The sequence below is a fragment of the Meriones unguiculatus genome, chromosome 8, assembly GCF_030254825.1.
Source record: "Meriones unguiculatus strain TT.TT164.6M chromosome 8, Bangor_MerUng_6.1, whole genome shotgun sequence".
Lineage (NCBI taxonomy): Eukaryota > Metazoa > Chordata > Mammalia > Rodentia > Muridae > Meriones > Meriones unguiculatus.
This window is the reverse complement of record NC_083356.1, coordinates 107,962,444-107,983,313: the sequence shown is the minus strand read 5'-3', so window position 1 is coordinate 107,983,313 and position 20,870 is coordinate 107,962,444. Positions and strand designations below refer to the sequence as shown.

General features: G+C 37.3%; 1 protein-coding gene across 1 annotated transcript; it reads right to left on the bottom strand.

Annotated features, from left to right (window-relative positions):
• Nucleotides 1-6,454: 6,454 nt before the first annotated feature.
• On the bottom strand, nucleotides 6,455-7,381 carry LOC110541684 (olfactory receptor 8K5-like). The gene has a single exon (XM_021628399.1). It carries the CDS (start codon nucleotides 7,379-7,381, stop codon nucleotides 6,455-6,457), a length of 927 nt encoding a protein of 308 aa, XP_021484074.1.
• Between the last annotated feature and the right edge of the window lie 13,489 nt (nucleotides 7,382-20,870).

The window sequence follows — 20,870 nt, the reverse complement described above, 5'->3', positions numbered from 1 at the left end:
CAGTGATGGTCACTGTTAACTAATTTTATAATATGATGATTAGAAAATATATAGTGCTGATCATTGCATTGGATATAAGTGGAATGATCAACTTAATAAAACATAAAATAATTCCCAGGAGAGTGTGCTCACAATTTTGTGGATAGTTTTATATAAACAGATTCATAACTGATTACTTCATATCACCAAGTGTTTGCAAACAGGAATCACAAAGTATAACTATGCTAGAGAGATGGCCCAGAGGTTAAGAGCACTAGCTGTTCTTCCGAAGGTCCTGAGTTCAATTCCCATCGACCACATGGTGACTCACAAAGTATAGGTGTGAAATATTTCAGCCTAACATATAAAAGCTGATGTAGACACAAAGTATGCAGATGCAGAACATGACCAGTCGCTGCAAATTTAATGCAATGATTGATAACTACACTAGATTTCTCAACTCAGCCCTCATGACATGGACTGTTCTCTTCCCTCCCTCAGCACACTGATTTTCTACATTCTTTTTTAAAATTCATCAATAAAAATAAAATGCACTCAGCAAAACTGATTCCTGTCAGTTTTGCAGGTAAAATATTGATCTCTCTTAAGAAAGGCAGATGTTTTATTCACTCATTCATTGATGTGTTCATCCCAAGTAAACAAGTGGCCTGTATAAAGCTATATGTAGGAATATGTAGTGCTCCTTCATGCTTCTAGAGAAATTCAGAAAAATGTTTCTTGCTGTCAGTCACCTTAATTAACATGGTGTTTAAAAATTTTATTTATTTTTATTAATTATATTTTTCACTTTGTATTCCTGCTGTGTTCCCCTCCCTCAACCTCTCCCAATCCCACCATCCTTCCCTCATCTCTTCCCATGCCCCACCCCAAGACCACTGATAGGGGAGGTCCTCCTCCCCTTCCATCTGACCTTAGCCTATCAAGTCTCATCAGTACTGGCTGTTTTGGCTTCCTCTGTGGCCTGGTAAAGCTGCTCCCCACTAAGGGTAATTAATAGAGTATTATCAAATAATATTATATCATAATATTTAACATTTTAAAGGACATGTGTCATATCATTTTCTGAAGTTGTAGATGATAAATCCATATATGAATATAACAATATAAAACACAGAAGCTAATTTTTCAGTGTCAAAAGAATTACTGGGCTTGGGTTGGAAATACATCAATACCAACCAATTTGCTAGAGTAGTAGAAAATAGAATCGGAGGTTAGTTTGATCATCAACCACAAAGACATTTAGAATTATATAGCTATTACATAGTCTGTATCAGTGAACAATATTGTCTGAGATTAGTGATAGATGGGTGTTTATCACTTATCTGGAGAAGACAAGAAATCATATTTAAGCTCTTTAGATTGAAACTGCAAAGGCAACGAGAGAAAAGACAACAAAGCCAGCAAATGCAGTTGATGTAAATGCTCAGGAGAATGAAGCTATTCACCACAATTGCCTTGTTCTTAAATACAGGTTCATAAAAACTTTGCAGATACAGGTGCCAAGAGAAAGACAGATTTCACGTGCTATCATTTGGGAGATATAACACATTCGGGGATATATATCTTCTGGGAGAAAAATAACATTTCTGATACTTGATTTTTAAGAATACTACTATGATTTACAAATATGTAAAAGATAGAGATAAAAATCTAACAGATTCCGAACAAGACTAAAGAGGAGGTTAATATATAAAAGTAAATGAAGAACTACATTAAGTTTGGAGGACATGTTAACAGGGCTCCTCAAGGGCAGTTGTTGGAAACAGGGTTGTTCACTTGATCATATTTCATTGTGTATGTGTATATGTGTGTGTATAAATTTTAAAGAATCAATTTAAAAAATTAGTAAGTTATTAAGCTAAAACAACAAAATTATATTTTCAAATGTTTTGAAAAATGGTATTCCTTAAATGGAGATGAGGATATTTGTACCACTATTTCCTACGTTCAGAAGAGTCTATTTATCAAAAATAATCATTCCTACCAGAAATGGAGGAGGGTTCCCCTTTCTCCATATCCTCTCCAGCATTGAGATTTGTAACTAAGCCCTTCTGATGGGTGTAAGGAGGACTCTCAGGGTCATTTTGATTTCCATTTCCCAGATGACTAAGGACATTGAGCATTTCTCTGCCATTTGATTTTCCTCTTTTGAAGATTCTCTGTTTAGGTCTGTACACCATTTTTTAAATTGGATTACATGATTTATTGCTTTTTAACTTCATGACTTTACATATTCTGGATATTAGCCCTCTGTCAGATGTAAGGTTGGTGAAGCTCCTTTCCCAGAATTTAGGCTGTCATTTTGTTCTATTGACAGTGTCCTTTGCTTTACAGAAGTTTTTCAGTTTCATGAGGTTTCATTTATTGCTTGTCGATCTTATAGCCTGTGCTGTTGGTGTTCTGTTCAAGAAGTTGTCTCCTTTGCCAATGAGGTCAAGGCTCTTCCCCACTTTTTCTTCTAACAGGTTCAGTGTGTCTGGTTTAATATTGAGGTCTTTGATCCACTTATACTTTAGTTTTGTGCAGGGTGATAAGTATGGATTTATTTGTATTTTTCTACATGTACATATCCAGTTAGACCAGCATTATTTGTTGAAGATGCTGTGTTTTTTCCATGGTATGCTCTTGGCATCTGTGTCAAAAATCAAGTGCCCATGACTGTATGGGTTTATTTCTGGGTCTTCTATTTAATTCCGTTGGTCCATCAGTTTCTATGCCAGTACCATGCAGTTTTTATTCTACAGTATAGCTTGAGATTAGGGATGGAGATACCTAAGTGGCCTGCTCTTTGATCACCTCCCCCTGAGGGGGTGGAGCCTTCCCAGGCCATAGAGGAAGACAATGGACCTAGTCTTGATGAGACCTGATAGGCTAGGATCAGATGGAAGGGGAGGAGGAACTCTCCTATCAGTGGACTAGGCCCAGAAAGAGAAGAGGGTGGGAGGGTGGGATTGGGAGGGGATGAGGGAGAGAGCTACATCTAGGATACAGAGTGAATAGTCTGTAGTAAATAAAAAAATAATTAATTAAAAGAACCATATTAAAAAATCAATAATGCTAAAATTAGGGAACCTTGAAGAAGTCAGTCATACATTGCTGAATACTTTTATTTCTTTAATTTTTCTTTATTATTATTATTTATTACAATTTGTTCACTTTGTATCCCAGATGTAACCCCTTCCCTCATCTCCAGCTGGTCCCAACCTCCTTCCTTCTCTCCCCCATCCCTGCATCTCTCCCCTTGTCCAAGATAGGAGAGGTCCTCCTCCCCTACTATCTGACACTAGCCTATCAGATAGCATCAGATCTGGCTGTCTTCTATTTCTCTGTGGCATATTAAGGCCATCTCACCAGAGGGAGATGATCAAAGAGCAGGCAACCTGGTTCATATCAGTTGCTGCCTCTGCTCCCTTAAAAGGGAATCAACTTAGAAACTAAGTTCCCCATGAGCATGGGGTCTAGTTCCTCTCCATGTATGGCTCTTATTTGATTCATCAGTCTCTGCAAGGCCAACTGTGCCCAGTTTTTTGGGGGTCTGTTGGTTTCCTTGTGGAGCTCTTGTATCTGCCAGGTCTTCCTGTCTCTCAAGTCTTCAGTAAAATTCTCTGTACTCTTCCCTGAGTTTGGCTATGACTCATTGCATCTGCTTCCATACCCTGAGGGGTAGAGTCTTTCAGAGTCCCTCTGTGGTAGCACCTGTCCTGTTCCCTTTCTTCTTCTGCTTTTGATGTTTATCCTGTTTTCCCTTCTGAATGAGAATTAAATATCTTCCCTTGGGTCCTCCTTGTTGTTTAGCATCTTTAGGACTATAGATTTTAGTATGTTTATCCTATATTATAATGGCTCATATCCACTTATAAGTGAGTATATACCATGTGTGTCTTTCTGGGTCTGTGTTACCTTACTCAGGATGATCCTTTCTAGGTTCATCAATTTGCCTGCAAATTTTATGATTACTTTGTTTTTAAGTGCTGAGTAGTGTTCCATTGTATAAATGTACCACAACTTCTGTATCTATTCTTCAGTTGAGGGATGTCAAGGTTGTTTCCAGATTCTGGCTATTTTGAATAAAGCTGCTATGAATATAGTTGAGCAAATATACTTGTATGGTTAAGCATCTTTCATATATGATCCAGAAACAAACCCACACCCATACAGATACTTTTTTTTTTTTGTCAAAGAATCCAAAACCATCCAATGGAAAAAGGATAGCATCTTCAACAAATGGTGCTTGTCTAACTGGATATAGAAAAATGCAAATAGACCCATATTTAATCACCTTGAAGGAAATTAAAGTCCATATAGACTAAAGACCACAACATAAAAGCAGACACACATAATCGCTTAGAAGAAAATATAGGAAAGAGCCTTGAACATCCTGAACTGAACAACAATAGCACAGACTCTAAGATCAACATTCAATAAATGGGACCTCATGAAACTGAAAATCTTCTGTAAAGCAAGAGAAACACTTAAAGAAATGTTCAGTGTCCTTAGACATCGGGAAGATGCAAATCAAAACAACCCTGAGATTTAACTTTATAGCCATCAGAATGGCCAAAATAAAAAATCAAAAACTCAAGTGACAATACATGCTGGAGAGGATGTGGAGAAAAGGGACTCTCCTCCATTGCTGGTGAGAATGAAACCTTGTACAACCACTTTAGAAATCAATCTGGCACTTTCTCAGACAATTATGAATAGTATTACGTCAATATCCAACTAGACCACAGCTGGACATATATCTGAAAGATGCTGAATACTTTTAAATACATAAATTCCAAACAAGAAAATCTTTATAACAATATGAGACTTAGATTTAAAATAAAAAAGTAATTATAAAACCTTAACCTAAGTTAATTTTCATATATAAAATAAAGTTTATACTAACACTTCAACACTTCAATTTCACCTGTTTTTTTTTTTTTTGTTGTTGTTGTTGTTCTTTTTTGTTTGGTTGGTTGGTTTTGTTTTGCAGTGGCCTTCAGAAATATCATGATGATGCATTTACAATTCAGAGTCAATAAGGCACTGTTGTTGAATGAAAGAAGAATAGGCAGATATGCTGTTACATACCAAAAACTAAGCACAGGGATTTAGAGACGGCTAAGTGTGGAAAAGCTTGCTGTTCAAACCTTGCTGCAACTCCAACAACTGTGGGAGATTAGATCTCTGGCATCCAAGGGGGATCTACAGTCATGTGCCCATACACAAACACACCAATCACAAACACATAAGTAGCATATAATAAATATTCATATTTTAATAAGTAAGAGCAGTATACAAAATTAATGAACACCTATCTTAAAATAACCAGGAAAAAAAAACACACATACTAACAGTAAATATTGTCAGGGTGAGCCATTTTTTTTAACTAATGCCAGCTCAAAATGTTTATTTCATGGACTGTTATACACACTAAGATGAAGATGCAAGTAACCTTCATAAACTTTCTGATAAATAAGTATAAATACTTTCAACTTACGTATGCTGAGTTCAGTTACACTATAATTCACGATATTGGCATTATTCCTTTATACTAACCATGAGACATGTTTAAATGTAATTATCATTTACATACAATGAAAGTAATTCAATTTGTGTCTTACCTGAGAATTTCAGATAATTTCATTGTATGTGTGTGTGTTCTGAGCATTTTGTGCTTATTAATTACTTATTTATACAATAGAATTTTCATAAACAATAATTATTTCTTGGATATAATATCTTTACATTTTTATTTTATTGTCTATAATTATTATTATATACAATGTGTTCACTTTGTATCCTAGCTGTAGCCCCCTTCTTCATATCATTACAGTCTCACCCTTCCTCCCTCTTTTATAGTCCACTTAAAGGGAAATCCTCCTGTCCCCTCTGGTTCCTTTTATATACCCCTTCTTCCATAAAACTCCCTCTGACTTTCCAAAATCTGGCTATGAATCTCTGCATCTGGTTCAATCCCCTTTGGTTGGAGTCCTTTAGAGGAAATCAGTGGTAGGCTCCAGTCTTTAACATTTATTAGTTTATATCTGTGTGAAAGAAACATGTTTTTTGTAAAGAAACAGAGAGACTCTTTTTATCATCTTGTTTTATTGATTAATACTACAAAAGCAGTGATGATAGGTGCCTTTCTAAATAACTAGTGGTAAAAACACAGGATATTGATAAAAAATTTACCACTTATTCACCTTTGTTAAAACATAACCATGTGTATCACTAAATGAAACAGTTATTCTGAAGTAATAAATGATGGTAATAATGCAACATTAAACTGAAATTTAAACTATAAGGGGGAACTTTAGTACATAGAAGTGAAAAAAATGTCTGTCAATATAAACTACAAAAAATTTTTGTGAATTTAAAATTAGCAACTATTTCAAAAATATCATGTGACAGTTACATTTATCAAAGATTATTATAAGATTTTATAATACTGAAGAATACAAAGCCTTCATAGAGTCTTAAAGACTCTATGGAAAGCATTTTTTACCTCTTTGTTTCTTAAACTGTAAATCAAGGGGTTAAGCATGGGGATCACTAATGTATAAAATACAGATGCCATTTTGTCAGTTTCAAAGGAGTGAGTAGATTTAGGTTGCACATACATGAAGAGCAGAGATCCATAGAACACAACTACCACTGTCAGATGGGAACCACAAGTGGAGAAAGCTTTTTTCCTACCTTCTGCAGAACGCATTCGACATATAGTTAACAAAATCAGCATGTAGGACAAAAGAACAACAAGAAGAGAAGAGATTAAATTAAAGGCTGAAAACAATATGGTCAACAATTCTGTCTCTTGTACATGTGAACAGATCAAAGGTAGCAAAGGGACAACATCACAATAGAAATGACTGATGACATTAGCACCACAGAAGGTCAGTGTGAAATATTTAATCGGGAACAGCAGAGCCTGGAAGGTGCTGTAGATGTATGGAATGCCAACAAGCACTTGGCACCGTCTCTGCGACATGATTGCACTGTAGAGCAGAGGGTTACAGATGGCCACATAGCGGTCATAGGCCATAGAGGACAAAATTGAAAGTTCACTGACAATGAACATAATAAAGCATGCCATCTGTGTGGCACAAGCATAATAGGTGATGGTATTTTGATGCACAACAAAATTCACCAGCATCTTGGGGCAGATGGTTGTGGAATTTCCAAGATCAATGAAAGCCAGGTGTCTGATAAAGAAATACATAGGGGTGTGTAGGTGAGAGTCCAGCTTGGTCAAAGTAATCATACCCAGGTTTCCAAATACAGTGATTGCATAGATAATGAGGAAGACTGCGAAAAGAGGGAGTTTCAACTCAGCATTCTGTGTGACTCCCAACAGGATGAACTCAGTTGGCATTGTTGCATTTGGATGGCCCATTTGAACTGTCCAAAATTAACTGTTCTTGAAGAAACAATAAGAATTCATTGTATTTATTTTATTACCATCTAAACATTGAACTAGTCACAGTTAGAACAGATATTTTATTTATAAAACAGACAACACAGTTAAAGTAGCTTGGTGTGACTCTAACCAAGAAAGTAAAAGACCTGTATTGAAAAAAAAAAGAAAGAAAAGAAAGAAAACTTCAAGTCTCTGAAGAAAGAAATTGAAGAAAAAAATCACAAGATGGAAAGATCTCCCATGCTCATGGATCAATAAAATTAATATAGTGAAAATGGCAATTCTGCTAAAAGCAATCTACAGATTCAATGGAATTCCCATCAAAACACCAACACAGTTTTTTTACAGGCCTTGAAAGAACAATTCTCAACTTCATATGGAGAAAAAAAAAATGCTAAAACAGCCCTATACAATAAAAGATCATCTGGATGTATCTCCATCTCTGATCTCAACCTATACTATAGAGAAACAGTAATAAAGAAGGCATGGTACTGCATAGAAGCAAACTGGTAGATTAACTGAATCAAATAAAAAATCCAGAAATAAACCCACACACCTATAGATACTTGTTTTTTGACAAAGAAGCTAAACCATACAATTGGAAAAAAAAAATAGCATCTTCAACAAATGGTGCTGGTCTAACTGGATGTCTGCATGTAGAAAAATGCAAATAGATCCATACGCAGAAAAATAAAGTCCAAGTGGATCAAAGACAACAACATAAAACCAGACGCACTAAAACTGTTAAAAGAAAAAAGTACAGAAGAGCCTTGACCTCATTGGCACAGGAGACAACTTCTTGAACAGAACACCAACAGCACGGGCTCTAAGATCAACATTCAATAAATGGGACCTCATGAAACTGAAAACTTCTGTAAAGCAAAGGACACTATCAACAGAACAAAATGACAGCCTACATACTGGGAAAAGATCTTCACCAAACCCTTTACATCTGACAGAGGGCTAATATCCAGAATATATAAAGAACTTAAGTTGAACACCAACAAACCAAGTCGTCCAATCAAAAAATGGGCTACAGAACTAAATAAAGAATCCTTAATAGAGGAATATCGAATGGCAGAGAAACACTTAAAGAAATTCTCAACATCCTTAGTCATCAAGAAAATGAAAATTAATCCTGAGATTCCACCTTACACCCATCAGAATGGCTAAGATCCAAAACTCAAGGGACAACACATGCTGGAAAGGTTGTGGAGAAAGGTGAACTCTCCTCCATTGCTGGTTGGAATATAAGCTTGTACATCCACTTTGGAAATCAGTCTAGTACTTTCTCAGAAAATTAGGAATAGTGCTACTTCATGATCCATCTATACCACAGCTGGGCATATATCCAAAGGATGCTCAACCATACAACAAGGACATTTGCTCAACTATGTTCATAGTACCTTTATTCATAATAACAACTTTTCCAAATTTTAATAAAATAAAAAATGTTTTCTGAAATGGGGAATATTATGAAATGTATAAAGGAATAGGAAATGATTAAACTCAAGACTCAGCGAAGATTTGATGTGAAAAATAAAAAATGAAGCCATGTAAATAATGAAGATTTACTTTCATAAGAGCCACACAGTCTATATCAGATTTCTATTCCTCCTGAAAATTTACTTGCAATCGTTATTTTCTCTAGACCATGAAAGTATCCAATGTAATCTCACAGACATGTAATCATTTAAATATTGTATGCTAAGGATTTAGCTAAGATCAATAATCGCAGTCTGTCTTGTTATTCTAACTGCCATGGGGAGCATTAGCTCAGCACAGCTAACATCAAGGTGATTATTGTATGTTAGGTATTTAGTGTAGTTTGAGTCAATGACTTTAGTTAATTAACAAAATTGGCCATCACCATGTAGTAATGGTTTCAAAGAGTTTTTTTTAATATGTGTCTGAAATGTTTCTGCTATTTTGTTAATAAAATTATCATATTTATATATTCAATTACTCTTTTGTAATAGTTTAGTTACACAAACCACAAACTTTTCTACATTATAGAAATATTTACATTTATGTCTTAACTTACTCATCCATTCTACTTTTAATGACAAAAACTCCAAATTATCAGAAGATTCACATGATCAGAATGTACTCCTGAAAATATACATGATTTAAGTCAACATCCAAAAAGGTGAAATGTTTAAGTCAATAGTCTTTTTATATAAATTTATTTTTATCATTTACAGTTTAATCAATTTGTATCCCAGCTGTAGCCTCCTCTCCCACCCCCTCCCAATCTACCCTCCCTCTCTCATCTTCTCCCATGACCTTCCCCAAGTCCACTGATGGGGAGGTCTTCCTCTCCTTCAATTCTGATCCTAGTTTATCAGGTCTCATCAGACTGGCTGCATTGTCTTCTCTGTGGCCTGGTAAGGCCGCTCCCTCAGGGGAAGGTGATCAAAGAGCCAGCCACTGGTTTATGTCAGAAACAGTCTCTGTTCTTATTAGTCTTTACTTCCTCCTTCACTGTTTAAATAAATTCTATAAAATAGTTAATTAATTATTTGAAATGTTATTATTTAATTTGTTAATGATATTTGTTAAAATGTGAAATTTTATATTAAAACATTGATGGTGTATAATTTCATGATTTTTAAAATATTTTGTTTGTTTAATAAATGTAAATAATTATGAAACATATAATGAACTGTGAAATGAATTGACCCTAATCAATTTGGGTTCCCTTCCTATTGCACTCTGTTTGACCTCAACAGGAGTGTGTGACTTCATAAGCATGATTTTAATAAGAGGAATAACTGAGTATTAGAATATTCTATGGTGCTGGGTTATGTAATCCACAGAAAGTCATAAATAGAAAAACTAGAATTTTACTATAAGATGCAATTCTTTGCTTTGAAAAGGCGGGCTATCTGTAGCTACCTTACCAAAGTTGGAAGCACTTTAAAAATTTATAATTGATATTCATTTTAAAAATACAACCTTTGAGATAGATCTAACAAAAAGATGATGTTTAAAACTGCTGGGCTGCAATGTCCTCCTCTGTGGCCTGGCAAGGCTGCTTCTACCTCAGGGAGAGGTGTTGGGGAGAGTTGGGAGGGGGGGATGGGGAGGACATTGCAACCAGTCCTGATGAGACCTGAGAAGCTAGAGTCAGATGGAAGGGGAAGAGGACCTTTCCTATCAGTGGACTTAGAGAAGGGCAAGGAGGAGATGACAAAGGGACGGTGGGACTGGGAGGGAATGAGGGACGGGGCTACAGCTGGGATGCAAAGTAAATAAAATGTAATTAATATAAAAAAGGAAAAATTTAATTAAAAAACTCCTGGGCCAATTCTATACACTTCTCTGAGTTTTACAACTATACTTAATTTGTGTGTGTGTGTGTCTGTGCGTGTGTGTGTGTATGTGTGTGTGTGTGTGTGTGTGCATGCGCGCCATATAAATACCATGGGTTTATGTAAATTTGTGTAGGTTAAAGGCAACTTGCGTGCTTCTGTTCTTTCTTCTCATGATACATATTTAGGGAGCATACTCAGTTGTCTCCCTGGGTATCTAGTGTGGTTACCTGCTGAAACATCTTGTCAGCCTCCTTTCTTTTCTGGATTGATGTTTTCTTCTATTTCTCTTTTGATTTAAAATATTGTTTCAGATCCTCTTTTACACATAGACAAAAGTTATAGTGTGTCGTTTTTAAAAACTATCTTGTGAAGTATTTTCATAGCCTTTTAGGGTGGAAGATGAGAAGTATGAGATGAAGAAAGAGACAGAATTCCTGTCAGTATTATGTCTTCAAAATTTAATCTTTTTAACCACAGAAAAGATAAGCTGTCTCTCTAGTATCCATTTTAGTAGTTATCTTCCTTGAGTATTAATGAATTTTCCAACTCTCACGATACTCCTTGTGCTAAAAATATTTGATGTTGCAATTTTTAAAAAAAGGTATTGTAGGTAATTTCAATATAATGTTTGTTTGAATTCTATAACCTTTATCATGTTCCTATATTTGTCATTATATAATGACTATTCAACATAAAATAATTCATTAATGAAAAACTGGCTAAGAAAAATTACAATGCAAGAAAAAAACCTACAAATACATGTAATAGCACTATATAAAAAACACTGAACATTTAAAATATTGCTTGAGAAATGGCTAAAATATTTATTCTTCAAATAACACATGACAAGCATTCATTTTAAAAATATGTATATAAGATGCTCAATCCTCATTGAGAAAGGTAAATGAGATGGACATTGGAAGAGGAAGAAAACAGGGAACATGACAGGAGCCTACCACAGAGGGAGTCTGAAAGACTCTACTCAGAATGGTATCAAAGCAGATGTGGAGAATCATGACCAAACTTTGGGGAGAGTGCAGGGAATCTTATGAAAGAAGAGGGGGCATGGTGGATAGAAAGACCTGAAGGGGACAGAAGCTCCACAAGAAGAGCAACAGAACCAAAATAATCTGGGCAAAAGGGTCTTTTCTGAGACTGATACTCCAAACAAGGACCATGCAGGAAGATAACCTAGAACCCCTGCACAGATGTAGCCCATGGCAGCTCAGTGTCTAAGTGGCTACCCTAGTAATGGGAACAGGAACTGTTTCTGACATGAACTCAGTGGCTGGCTCTTTGATCACCTCCCCCTGAGTTGGGAGCAGCCTTACCAGGCCACAGAGGAAGACAGTGCAGCCACTCCTGATTAGATCTGATAGACTAGGATCAGAGGGAAGGGGAGGAGGACCTCTCCTATAAGTGGAGTTGGGGTGGGGCACTGGAGGAAAAGAGGGAGGGAGGGTGATATTGGGAGGGGACGAGGGTAGGGGCTACAGCTGAAATACAAAGAGAATAAACTGTAATTAATAAAAAACAAATTAGTTTAAAAAAGAAATTGCAAAGCATATGTGTTCTAATTTATTGGTGTTTATCTGAAATTTAACATGATTGAGGACACCATAATTTATGTGAAAGTTTGATTGATGACATTTTTGTTTGTTTTTTCAGACAGGGTTTGTCTATGTAGCCTGAGCTGGCCTGAACTCACTTTGCAGACTCTGCCCCCTGAACGTTGCTGTTGTATAAAGTGATTAAAGTGTTTAAAGGAAGGTTTATAAAACGTTCAGCTATTCGCAAATTTCTCTGTCTTTCAATATTTTAAATATCACCCAAAGTTCTCACAAATCTAATAGATGTAACTAAACTGGGTATATTATGACTTTTAATCCTAAAATAAGATATTGCTTCAAGGGGAACTTAATTCACAATGGAGAGTCTTTGTGTTGTCCATATGGGGGATTCAGCTCTTACTTGCCTTGTGGTGTTTATAGTCAGATATAGTAGGAAGTCCCTCCATACTTAACAATCAAAATCCAAGACAGCATGTATCCACTTACCTTTAATAAAGAATTAGGTTTTCCTTTTCATATTATTCATATGATTTCTTTGTGAAAGGAGAGTTTATAGCTTTTTTCCCTCCTGGAAAAAGCCCCTAAGGAAATTTAATCTATTTCATTAACATCATTACAACTAAAACTTTCGAGAAAATTAAAAGAATGCCTTGGTATTTGGTGCTAATTAACTAGGACATTCTATACATTCCCCTGTGAAAAAATGTATGGAACAAGTTAGAGAAGAAACAGAATATTGTAAAAGATTGGTGCTGTTCTGAAGAGATCTTCAGTGTAAAGGCACTCTCACATTCACTTCTACAAAAATTATGATTTAAGTGCAATTGTATTTTTATGAAATATTACATCTGGAGAGAAATTTTATGTAATACAAGTAGACTCACTGTAAGTATATAGAATATTTTCTTATACTATAGGTACTATTCTACATAACTTATCAAAGTCTACTCTTAGGTAAAATAATTAAAATCCCATAACATTGTATATATGTTCTCTTTATGGCTTCAAAAAGGCCGAAATTTTGAGAAAATATAGAGTGAATCATTAATGTAACCTTAAAACAATGTTTAATTTTGATCTACTTACAAATTTTTAAATTAAAAAAATACATGTCATCACTAAAAAATAATTGCAACCAATTATTTTGCAATAAATTATTTTAGTAAATGTCCAATGGCATTATTATCTTTGTTTCTGGTACTGGTCATAGTACTACATGACTGTACTCCCAACAGCAGGAACATAGGAAGAGGATCATGAATTGGAAAACATTTTAACCTACACAGTCAATTTTTAGTCACCCTGAGATGTACAAGACTGTCTAAGAAAATCTGATAACAGAGAGATTCACAAGGAAATTATTTCATGCCTTTATGCGCAAACCATTTCCAAGTGCCAAGCAACAGGATATCTACACATTTTCCTTATTATTATTATTGTTGTCATCACAGAACTTCAAATAAATGAAAACACCCAATAAATAATACTGTCAGTTTTATTCATTCAGTCTTCAGGTTGCCTGAGAAAATAAAGAAATAAATACAATTTTGAAAAAAAAAAAAAAAAAAGAAGAAGAAATATCACGAGGGGGGCCAAGATGGTGGTGCCAGGAGAACATTGTGTCTGAGAAGCGGGACAACACACTCCGTGCGGCGACCAGGAGACTGAACTCTGGGCCCTAAAACAACAGCTATCGTGTTTTCCAGATGAGGGGAGGCTCCCACGGCTTGGGAATCGGTCGGGTCCACTCTCAGCTGCCCAGCCAGAGCAGAGAGCAGCTGCGGGCCCAGCTCAAAATCCCTACTCCCTCTTGGGAGGAGGCAGGAGGCAGCCAGCAGAATCTGCCACAGACCACATTGTCTGTCCCCCAACCTGAGATCGGGGCTGAGAAAACCCAATCCTTTCGGGCACTCCCCCAAACGCCTCCATAACCCGGCCAAGGCGGAGCAGAGGGATAGAGAGGCGCACAGCGGCTTCACATTGCCGAACTCCAGTGCTGCGGGCTGCTCCTAGCAAACAAACTACAGCTCAGGATCTGGGACTGTGGTCATTCTACAGGTCCTGAGATTCTCCTGGGTCCAGCGCAATAAGGTCTAGCAGCAAGTTCTATTACCGGCACCCCCCCCCCGACCTCTGGCAGAGAAACCCCGGCTCAGGATCAGACTGAGAAGCCCCAACCCCTGAGAGCACCTCCATAAGCTAGCCCTAGCGGAGGGGAAGGTCAGAGGGAAAGGACAGAGAGGCAGCCTGCCAAGGACACAGCACCCTCTCTCCAGCTCACCCAGTGGCCCCTAGCAGAGAAACCCAAGCTCTGGATCTGAGGACACTCAACTGGTACTCTCTCAGGATCAGCAAACATAGGTTCTACCACCAGGCTGCTTCTGGCAGAGAGATCTGGGCCTGGGAACTGGGATTGAGAACACTCAACCTAACTCTTTCCCGCACCACCCCAGGACCAGTCAACATAACCCCTCCTGGCAGAGGGAAAGGACAAAGAGGCAGCATACAGGAAAGGTGGACACCGAGTCCTGCGGCCACAGTGTCACAGAGCAATCTCCACAGCAGGACCAAATCAGAGAGTAGTGAGCAAGGGGAACCCCTGTGCATTCCAAATGGTCCTGCAAGAGAGTGAGTGAGCCTTCTACGGAGAGTTTGCCCAGACCCAGGGCCTCTCCACAGAAGCAACCAGACGAGATCCCTGCCACCCACACCCCTAGTGTGGGCATAATAGGGATTCTTGGGATAGTGACCCCAACATTGAAGCCTCTGCCTTGCGGGTCCACCAGTGTAATCCAGGCAAACAATCCCTGGATCTCAGACAGAACTGCGTAATAGTGGCCTGCAGGCCACTGCAATAGTCAAAGAATCCGCGCATGCACACTGCGCCTGCTAAAAGCGCAAGCGAATAGCGCCAGCATCACATTCCTTACTTAGGCAAAACTGAAACCACAGTGCACACTCACAAACCAGTGAACCTCTCTCATCTTCCTGAAAAAACAGTCCAGAAAACAGAAAGAGACGATCATAGCCCGAACTACAATCTCGAGGAACAAACAGTGAGGATTATAAATAACCAGATGGCTAGAGGCAGACATAAGAACACTCCCAACAAAAATCAGGACATAATGACCTCACCAGCAACCCCACAAAACAATGGAGACTTCAATTCACTAGATATACAAGAAAACAACCTCAAAACTATGTTTTTTCAGCTATTAGAGGCCCATAAAGATGAAATGAACAAAGCCCTCAGAGAAATAGCCAAAGAAATCGAAACTAACCAAGAGGAAACAAATCGTGCTCTCAGAGAAATTTGAGGCAAACAAAGAAGAAATGCAGAAAGCTCTCAAAGAAATGTCCACACAAATGAAGGCAAATAAAGAAGAAATAAACAAAGCTCTCATAGAAATACAGGCAATTATACCCAAAGAAGTAGAGGCACAATTAGTGATACATAGAGAGGAAACAGACAAAAAAATAGAAGCTGTCATTGAAAAGCAGGACTCCACATTCAAACAGATGAAGGAAATGATGCAAGACATGAAAACAGAATTAGAATCAATAAAGAAAACACAAATAGAGAAAAATCAGGAGCTGGAGAACATAGAGAAAAGACCAGGAACTACAAAGGTAAGCATCACCAACAGAATACAAGAGATGGAAGAAAGAATCTCAGGAGCCGAAGATACACTTGCGGAAATTGACATGTCTCTCAAAGAAAAAACAAAATCAGAAAAGTTCCAAACACAAAACATCCAAGAAATCAAGGACACCATGAAAAGACAAAACCTAAGAATAATAGGAGTAAAAGAAAAAGAAGACATCAGGCTCAAATGTCCGGAAAATATTTTCAAGAAAATTATAGAAGAAAACTTTCCCAACTTAAAGAAGGAAATGGCCATAAACATAAAAGAGGCCTACAGGGCACCAAGTAGACTAGACCAGAAAAGAAATTCTTCATGTCACATCATAGTCAAAACACTGAACCTACAGAACAAAGAAAAAAATTCTAAAAGCAACAAGGGAAAAAGGCCAAGTAACATGTGAAGGTACACCTATCAGAATCACACCAGATTTCTCAACAGAAACTATGAAAGCCAGAAGGTCCTGGACAGAAATCATAGTCCTTAAGGGACCACAGATTCCAACCCAGACTACTATACCCAGCAGAACTTTCAATCAACATAGACTGAGAATTCAAAATATTCCAAGACAAAACCAAATTTAAACAATATATACATAGTAACCAGCTCTACAGAAGTTACTAGAAGGGAAACTCCAAACCAAAGAAAACAACTACATCTAAGGAAACAGAGGAAATAGATAACTAAACAACAAAAAAAAACAAAACAAAAGAATACAAGCAATGAAACTCAGTGACACCACCAACCCCACATCTAAAGTAATTAAAAATTGTTGGTCACTAGTTTCTATCAACATCAACGGACTCAACTCCCCAATAAAAAGACACAGACTAACAGAATGGTTGCAGAAACAGGATCCATCATTCTGTTGCATCCAAGAAACATACCTATGCAACAAAGATAAAAACTACCTCAGAGTAAAGGGCTGGAAAAATGTCTTTCAAGCAAATGGTTCCAGAAAACAAGCTGGAGTAGCCATCCTAACAGCTAATAAAATAGACTTTCAACACAAGTTAATCAAAAAAGATAAGGAGGGCCACTATATTCTCATCAAAGAAAAAATCCACCAAGAGGACATAACAATCTTGAATATCTATGCCCCAAATACAAGAGCACCTACATTCAGAAATGAAACAATATTAAAGCTTAAATCACACATTGATCCTAATATCTTAATAGTGGGAGACTTCAACACCCCACTCTCATCAAGGGACAGATCAACTAGACAGAAAACAAATGGGGAAATAAAAACACTTACAGAGTCCCTAAATCAAATGGATCTAATAGACGTCTACAGATCTTTTCATCCATACTCAAAAGAGTATACCTTCTTTTCAGCACCGCATGGAACCTTCTCAAAATAGACCATATAGTTGCTCATAAAGCAAGCTTCAACAGATACAAAAAGATTGAAGTAATCCCTTGTATTCTTTCTGACCACCATGAATTAAAGCTGGACCTCAACAACAACAGAAATAACAAACAGCCTACACACACATGGAAACTGAACAACTTGTTACTCAATGACAGCTGGGTTAAGGAAGAAATAAAGAAAGAAATTAAAGACTTTCTAGAATTCAATGAAAATGAAGGCACAACATACCCAAATTTATGGGACACATTGAAAGCAGTGCTCAGAGGAAAATTTATAGCACTAAGTGCCTGCAAGAAGAAATTTGTAACATCACATACAAGCACCTTAATGGCCCAACTGAAAACCCTAGGAAAAAAAAGAAGCAGATACACCCAAGAGGAGCAGACGGCTGGAAATAATCAAACTCAGGGCTGAAATCAATCAATTAGAAACAAATAAAACTATTCAAAGAATCAATGAAACAAAAAGCTGGTTCTTTGAGAAAATAAAAAAGATAGACAAACCCTTAGCCAAACTAACTAAAAAGCAGAGATAATCTATCCAAATCAACAAAATCAGAGATGAAAAGGGTGACATTACTACAGACACTGAGGAAATTCAATCATTAGGTCATACTACAAAAGCCTATATGCCACAAAATTTGAAAACCTAAATGAAATGGACAATTTTCTTGACAGATTCCATCTTCCAACATTAAGTCAAGATCAGGTAGAAAGACTGAATAGCCCTATATCCCATGAGAAAATTGAAGCAGTCATTCACAGTCTCCTGCCAATTAAAGCCCTGTGCCAGATGGTTTCAGCGCGGAATTCTACCAGACCTTCAAAGAAGTGCTAACACCAATTCTCCTCAAACTATTCCACAAAATAGAAACAGAAGGTACATTACCAAACTCTTTCTATGAAGCGACAGTCACCCTGATACCTAAACCACACAAAGACCCAACAAAAAAAGAGAACTTCAGACCTATCTCTCTTCTGATCATTAACGCAAAAATACTCAATAAAATACTTGCAAACAAAATCCAAGAACACATCAAAGATATCATCCACCACGACCAAGTAGGCTTCATCCCAGGCATGCAACAACATATGGGAATCCATCAATGTAATCCACCACATAAACACACTGAAGGAGAAAAACCACAGGATCATCTCCTTAGATGCTGAAAAAGCATTTGACAAAGTCCAACACCCATTCATGTTTAAAGTCTTGGAGAGATCAGGAATACAAGCACATATCTAAACATAGTAAAGGCAATATACAGCAAGCCTATAGCCAACATCAAACTCAATGGAAAGAGACTTAAATCAATCCCACTGAAATCAGGGACAAGACAAGGCTGCCCACTGTCTCCATACCTCTTCAACATAGTACTTGAAGTCCGAGCCAGAGCAATAAGACAACTAAAGGAGATCAAGGGGATACAAATTGGAAAGGAAGAGGTCAAAGTGTCACTATTTGCAGATGATATGATAGTATATATGAGCGACGCCAAAAATTCAACCAGAGAACTCCTTCAGCTGATAAACACCTTCAGCAAAGTGGCAGGATACAAAATCAACTCAAAAAAATCAGAAGCCCTCCTTATACCAAAGACAAAAGGGACGAGAAAAAAATTAGGGAAACAACACCCTTCATAATAGCCACTAATAACATAAAGTACCTTGGGGTGAATGACCTGTTTGAGAAAAACTTCAAGTCTCTGAAGAAAGAAATTGAAGAAGATATCAGAAGATGGAAAGATCTCCCGTGCTCATGGATTGGTAGGATTAACATTGTGAAAATGTCTAAACTGCCAAAAGCAATTTACAGATTCAATGCAATTCCCATCAAAATACCAACTCAATTCTTTACAGACCTTGAATAAAAGATTCTCAGCTTCATATGGAGAAACAAAAAACAAAAACAAAAAACAGAATCTCCAAAACAATCCTGTACAACAGATCATCTGGAGGTATCTCCATCCCCGATCTCAGGTTGTACTACAGAGCAATAGTAATAAAAACTGCATGGTATTGGCATAAAAACAGAAAGGAGGATCAATGGAACCACATAGAAGACCCAGAAATAAATCCACACACCTATGAATACTCGATTTTTGACAAAGAAGCCAAAACCATTCAATGGAAAAAAGACAGCATCTTCAACAAATGGTGCTGGTCCAACTGGATGTCCACATGCAGAAAAATGAAAATAGATCTATATTTATCACCCTGCACAAAACTAAAGTCAAAGTGGATCAAGGACCTCAACATAAAACTAGATACTCTAAATCTGTTAGAAGAAAAAGTGGGGAACAGCCTAGAACTCATTGGCACAGGAGACAACTTCCTGAACAGAACACCAACAGCACAGGCTCTAAGAGCAACAATCAATAAATGGGACCTCATGAAACTGAAATCTTCTGTAAAGCAAAGGACACCGTCATCAAAACAAAACGACTGCCTACAGATTGGGAAAGAATCTTCACTAACCCTTTATCTGACAGAGGACTAATATCCAGTATATACAAAGAACTAAAGAAGCTGAAATGCAGCAAACCAAGTAATCCAATTAAAAAATGGGGTACTTAGCTAAACAGAGAATTCTCGACAGAGGAATATCGAATGGCAGAGAAACACTTAAAGAAATGCTATCCTCATTAGCCATCAGGGAAATGCAAATCAAAACGACCCTGAGATATCACCTTACACCCATCAGAATGGCCAAGATGAAAAACTCAAGTGACAACACATGTTGGAGAGGTTGTGGAGAAAGGGGAACCCTCCTCCACAGCTGGTGGGAATGTAAACTGGTACAACCACTCTGGAAAGCTATCTGGCGCTTTCTAAGACAATTAGGAATAGTGCTTCCTCAAGACCCAGCTATACCACTGCTAGGTATATACCCAAAGTTTGCTCAAGTACACAAAAGGGATACTTGCTCAACCATGTTTATAGCAGCTTTATTTGTAATAGCAAGAACCTGGAAACAACCCAGATGTCCATCAATGGAGGAATGGGTACAGAAATTGTGGTATTTTTACACAATGGAATACTACTCAGCAATCAAAAAGGAAGAAATCATGAAATTTGCAGGCAAATGGTGGGATCTAGAAAAGATCATTCTGAGTGAAATATCCCAGAAGGAGAAAGACAAACACGGTATATACTCACTTATATAGACCTATAAGATATGATAAACATAATGAAATCTATACAACTAAAAAAGATAATCAAGAGAGCAGACATGGGCTAAGATGATCAATCCTCATTTAGAAAGACAGATGGGATGTGCATTGAATGTATGACAGGAGTCTACTGAGCACATCTGAAAGACTCTACCTAGCAGTGTTTTCAAAGCAAAGACTCATGACCAAACCTTTGGCAGAGTACAGAGAATCATAAGGAAGAAGGGGAGTTAGTCTGATGGGGAAAGGATAGGAGCGCCACAAGGACCAAATATATCCGGGCACAGGGTCTTTTCTGAGACTGACATTCAACCAAGGACCATGTATGGATATAACCTAGAACCTCCGCTCAGATGTAGCCTGTGGTAGCTCAGTAACCAATTGGT

Coding starts and splice junctions, on each gene's coding strand:
- LOC110541684 (XM_021628399.1), bottom strand. CDS start 7,381: ATGGGCCATCCAAATGCAACAATGCCAACTGAGTTCATCCTGTTGGGA.